Source organism: Pseudophryne corroboree, chromosome 7 (genome assembly GCF_028390025.1).
Source record: "Pseudophryne corroboree isolate aPseCor3 chromosome 7, aPseCor3.hap2, whole genome shotgun sequence".
NCBI classification, from domain to species: domain Eukaryota; kingdom Metazoa; phylum Chordata; class Amphibia; order Anura; family Myobatrachidae; genus Pseudophryne; species Pseudophryne corroboree.
In genome coordinates, this window is record NC_086450.1 from 479,788,667 (window position 1) to 479,794,902 (window position 6,236).

At 45.2% G+C, this 6,236-nt stretch overlaps 1 protein-coding gene across 1 annotated transcript; it reads right to left on the reverse strand.

The window, feature by feature from the left end:
* Positions 1-888: 888 nt before the first annotated feature.
* LOC134944381 (taste receptor type 2 member 40-like) lies at positions 889-1,827 on the reverse strand. Its single transcript, XM_063932961.1, has one exon. The coding sequence runs from the start codon at positions 1,825-1,827 to the stop codon at positions 889-891; it is 939 nt and encodes a 312-aa protein (XP_063789031.1).
* Between the last annotated feature and the right edge of the window lie 4,409 nt (positions 1,828-6,236).

Sequence of the window (6,236 nt, forward strand, 5' to 3'; positions counted from 1 at the left end):
AATGATGATGATTAAAACTAAAACTGAGCATACAGACAGTAGTAGGTGCTACATAAGATGGGCATGTGTAGTCATCGTCTTTATTACTGTCTAATATCTGTACAAGGTTTACATGTGTTCACACTGCATAGATGGGGAGTAAAAGCACATATCACACCCTCAAAGCCCACAGGGTCTGCATAGCAATATATGTTACTGTATGTTGGTGCACATAAAAACTCATCAATACATTTATTTGTGCACTTGCGAGCACATAATAACAAAAACAAAATTGTTGCTCTATTTGTAATGTAATGAAAGTGAGTATACAGTACATATCTATCTTCATTCAAACATGATTTTTATTTTGGCACTTAATGTATATTCTGGTCAGAGAGCCCCCAAAGAAAAACACACTAAAATGTTTGTGCACCACCATAAGATAAATGTACCTACAATATATACAGATAATTCTCTACTGCTTTCCTCATGTTTTGTACTACTGCTTATACTTTAGTGCAGACTTAAGCTACAATGAGCAGCACAATGGGTAAGGTGGATATCAGCATATTGGGGCATCTAGATGCTTTAATGAACTTCAACTATATCTGGGACATTTCTTTCAAAAGCATCAACAATTCTATACAAGTTCCAGTTCACAGCTGCTTTACTGGGTTGTATTGCTAGGAGATCATTCATATTCTATAACACATACTGTATCATTAAAGTACATACCATAGCAAACGTTTCATCAAACCTATATAACGCTTTATCTCACGCTACAGGAATCCACTGTAAGGGCATCTATCATATTTATAATTGAAATGGAAACTATCAAGTTGAATCTTCACAATAATTATCCTCTCACGAGCTGATGGAGAAGCACATTGCCCACATTTATACAGACTTCTAATTCCCAGCTTTCGTATTTCTCCAGCAAACAGCAGAAACCTTCTCCACAATCATCTTCCTGAGCTTGGAGCTGGCCTGGATAGCGATGATGGACTCTGCTGCTGGATAGAACATCACTATGGACCAGCTGGTTAAAAGCTTGTCATCCGGGATAGTACTAAATTTAGCTGTGGACAACACAATCTCAGCTATGCAGAAGGTTACAAAGACTATGAGGATCAGGGTAACTGTTCTTATAGCATTGATGTGGGCTTGGAGTTTAGGGCGAGTAAATCCAGAATCACTCTGCTTCATGTTATACACGTGCCTCATAAGAGAGTAGACCGTCAGTATTATAGAGTAGAGTACGAGGATAAATGGCAGCCCGCAGCCTAGACAGGTGGCTATTACTGAATACAAGGGATTCGCAATAAATGTACCACTGATAAAAGAGGTTCCTACTGTACTATTCTCAGAACCTTTCACTTCTGCTTCAAATGTCACATTCCATATGCACAGGAGACCCATGAGAAATGTTCCACCAGCTGTGAGGAGAAGCAGCAGCAGAAGGGAAGATGAGCTGATCCTCTGTAACCAAACACAGAGCCCATATCTGAAGTTGGTGATGGTGGTACAGTAGTAGGCACAGAGCCAGGCAGTCAGCCAAAAGCTGCAGTAAGTCATTGTAAGCTGAATTATGATTAATGGAAGGTACACTTCCTTAATTGACAGCACAGAAGCACAAATGACATAGAGTAATCCCTGTGCTGTCAGACTGCACTGTAGGGGAATGTTCACCAGTCCTCGCAGAAGATGGATCAGATGAGATGGGTTCAGCTTTTGGCCATGTTTGATGCTTTTGACATCCATAATCACAATATAAGAGTTCAATATAATCGATATAAAGCTTCCTAAGAAGACGATAGGTAACAGAACAATCCACTTTGGAGATGGCATTTTGTGGCTTCTCTGTATGTTCCAATGTCTGCGTGCACTGAGTACAGACAGGTCTTTGCTTATAGTTTGAATGATGCAAATAATGTCTAGGTCATAGCTACGTAATGTTCTTATACAGCATGTTATTTCCACTGGGGATGTCTAGCGCCATTTTAACATTGTTGAATATTTTACTACTGCAGTCTTTGAATATGATATACTGAATAGTTAAATATACGTACAGTATGTTCACAAAAATGTGTGACAACAATGGCCCTCATTCCGAGTTGATCGCTCGCAAGGCGAATTTAGCAGAGTTGCTCACGCTAAGCCGCCGCCTACTGGGAGTGTATCTTAGCTTCTTAAAATTGCGACCGATGTATTCGCAATATTGCGATTACAAACTACTTAGCAGTTTCACAGTAGCTTCAGACTTACTCGGCATCTGCGATCAGTTCAGTGCTTGTCGTTCCTGGTTTGACGTCACAAACACACCCAGCGTTCGCTCAGACACTCCCCCGTTTCTCCGGCCACTCCTGCGTTTTTTCCGGAAACGGTAGCGTTTTCATCCACACGCCCCTAAAACGCCGTGTTTCCGTCCAGTAACACCCATTTCCTGTCAATCACACTACGATCGCCGGAGCGAAGAAAAAGCCGTGAGTAAAAATACTATCTTCATTGTAAAAATACTTGGCGCAGTCGCAGTGCGAATATTGCGCATGCGTACTAAGCGGAAATTCACTGCGATGCGATGAAAAATACCGAGCGATCAACTCGGAATGAGGGCCAATATGCTGTAGTTTAGGCATAATGTGATCAGCACTAGGCTGGTAAGCTCAGGCGGAGCAATGTAGGATAATAATGTGTCCACAAGCTCAAGTGGAGCAATGTAAGGTAATGATGTGTACACAAGCTCAGGCAGAGCAATGTAGTTTAATGCTGTGTACACAAGCTGAGGTGGAGCAATGTAGGATAATGTGTACACAAGCTCAGGCAGAGCAATGTAGGGTAATAATGTGTCCACAAGCTCAGGTGAAGCAATGTAGGGTACTGCTGTGAACACAAGCTCAGGTGGAGAAATGTAGGGTAATGCTGTGTACACAAGCTCAGGTGGAGAAATGTAGGGTAATGATGTGTACACAAGTTCAGGAGAAGCAATGTAAGGTAATGCTGTGTGAACAAGCACAGGTAGAGCAATGTAGGGTAATGATGTGTACACAAGCTCAGGTGGAGCAATGTAAGGTAATGATGTGTACACAAGCTCAGGTGGAGCAATGTAGGGTAATGATGTGTACACAAGTTCAGGAGAAGCAATGTAAGGTAATGCTGTGTACACAAGCTCAGGTGGAGCAAAGTAGGGTAATGATGTGTACACAAGTTCAGGAGAAGCAATGTAAGGTAATGCTGTGTACACAAGCTCAGGCGAAGCAATGTAGGGTAATGATGTGTACACAAGCTCAGGTGGAGCAATGTAAGGTAATGATGTGTACACAAGCTCAGGTAGAGCAATGCAGGGTAATGCTGTGTACACAAGCTCAGGTGAAGCAATGTAGGGTACTGCTGTGAACACAAGCTCAGGTGGAGCAAAGTAGGGTAATGATGTGTACACAAGCTCAGGTGGAGCAAAGTAGGGTAATGATGTGTACACAAGCTCAGGTGGAGCAAAGTAGGGTAATGATGTGTACACAAGCTCAGACGGATCAATGCAGAGTAATGCTGTTTACATGAGCTCAGTTGGAGCAATATAGTTTAATGCGGTGTCCACAAGCTCAGGCGGAGAAATGTAGGGTAATAATATGTCCACAAGCTCAGGTGTAGCAATGTAGGGTAATAATGTGTACACAAGCTCAGCGGAGCAATGTAAGGTAATGTTGTGTACACAAGCGCAGGTGGAGCAATGTAGGGTAATGCTGTGTACACAAGCGCAGGTGGAGAAATGTAGGGTAATGCTGTGTACACAAGCTCAGGCGGAGCAATGTAGGGTAATGATGTGTACACAAGCTCAGGCAGAGCAATGTAGGGTAATTGTTATGCACACCAGTGCCAGCAGGAAAGTACTGGTGTCAGAACTGTTATGCACTCCAGTGTCTGCAGGAATGTACTGGTGTTTGAACTGTTATGCAAAACAGATGGACTCACAGACAAACTGGGGGATATGACATAACGTACACAGAAGGTGATAGGGTAACAAAATACACACAAAGTGAACAGAGAAGCCCAGAGGCTAAGGAACTGGGTATCTCCCTTGTATTAGAACTGCTAAGATGGAAAAAGCAAGATGTTGTGTTTTAATACGTAGAGAACCCGAAATGCTGTTGCTAAGGGCAACAGCAAAACCCTAAAGGGTTACCAACGGGTGTGGCAGTAAACTCCTTGGTCAGAGATGGAATGATAGACACAAGGAGAATCTCCACAATCCTAATTCTCACTTGCAGTGCACAGGTTTTAGTTTACTGCCACTAAACTGACCCCTGACACCTAGCACAGTGAGACAGGATTAGACAGGCAAGTCTTAGAATACAGCCGCAAACTTGCTAAGTTCACAGAGTAGTAACAGAACCCCAGCAAGCTAAACGACTGACTCTAGTCTTACTGCTAGATCTGGATTGGCAGAGTGTAATACCAAATTCCCAGGCCTATTTGCAGTAAGCAACAAACAAATACAAAGCTACACAGTACTGGCTAACTTTCAAGAACTGACTAACCAACAAAGATTCAGCAGCATCTGCTTACCCTGAAAAGAGGCCTTATAAAGCAGGTGCTGTCCACGCCCCACTCAGACCTCACAGACTGTGAGCACAAAAACCAGCACCGGATCCCCTGCCGTGCACAGAGCCTATAACCACTGCACAGCAAAAGACCCGAACCGGAGTATCAGCTGCGCTCAGGTTACTCCACTAGCACTTGTCTCCCGGTTGCCATGACAACGTGGCAGCACAGGGCAGGAGACCCTAACAGTACCCCCCCTCTGACGAGGGGTCAAAGAACCCCTACCACCGGGTTTATCGGGGAACTGCGAGAAGAAAGAGCGTATCAGTCTGGGGGCATGAAGATCACAACTGCGCACCCACGACCGCTCCTCCGGGCCATACCCCTTCCAGTGCACCAAAAATGACAGCCGACCCCGAACCACCTTGGAGTCAAGAATCCTTTCAACAACAAACTCCCTCTGGCCACGTATCAGAAGAGGGGAAGGTCTTCCACTGGAAGAAGGATTACTAATCGCCCGTTTTAAAAGGGAACAATGAAATGTTTTATTGATACCCAAAGAACGGGGCAGATCTAACTGAAATGCCACCAGATTGATAACCCTGGTGATCTTATAAGGGCCGATGAACCGGGGCCCTAACTTATGAGATGGCTGTCTCAACTTCAAATTCTTGGTAGACAACCAGACGAAGTCTCCTAATTTGAAGCTGCAGGGTCTTTTCCGCTTATCAAAAACCCTTTTGGTCACTAATGACACAGACACAAGGGCTTTCTTCACTTTCCGCCAAATACCTCTAAGGACCGAAACCACAGAGGAACCACCAGGCGTGGAGTCCAGGGGGTCAAAAGAATTGGCCTTAGGATGATGCCCATACACACAAAGGAAGGGAGAGATCCCTGTAGCAGAGTGAGCCGCGTTGTTATAGGCAAACTCCGCCATGGACAGATGAGCAACCCAGTCAGTCTGACACTTGGAGACATAACACCTGAGGAACTGCTCCAAGGACTGGTTCACCCTTTCAGTCTGCCCATTAGACTGCGGATGGTAGCCTGACGACAAGCTGACAGAAATCTGGAGATCGGAACAAAATGCCCTCCAGAATTTGGCCACAAACTGGGATCCGCGGTCAGAGACCACATCAAGTGGCAACCCGTGGAGACGCACAACATGCAGCATAAATAATTCAGACAGGCGTCTGGCTGATGGCAGCCCAACCAGTGGAACGAAGTGCGCCATCTTCGAAAACCTGTCAACGACAACCCAGATGGCTGTCATCCCCGAGGATTTGGGCAAGTCCACCACAAAATCCATTGAAATGTGGGTCCATGGCTTAGATGGGATAGAGAGTGGATGTAATGGGCCAACAGGAACCCCTCTAGGAGTCTTATTTCGGGCACAGATGTCACATGCCCGAACCCACTGATCCACATCCTTAGCCACCGAGGGCCACCACACCGCCCTAGATAGCAACTCCCGAGTTCTGGCAATACCCGGGTGACCTGCCGACTTCTTGGCATGGAATTCCAGGAACACTCGCTGTCTTAACCTAGGAGGCACAAACAAAAGACCTACCGGAAGGTCTGGAGGAGCCTGCTCCTGTGCTCTAAGGACTAATGATAAGAGGTCCTGGGTAATGCCCACTTTAATACATGATGGGGAAACAATGGGCAACGGCTCCTCGGTGGTCTCCTGGATTGGAGCAAAACTCCGCGAGAGCGCA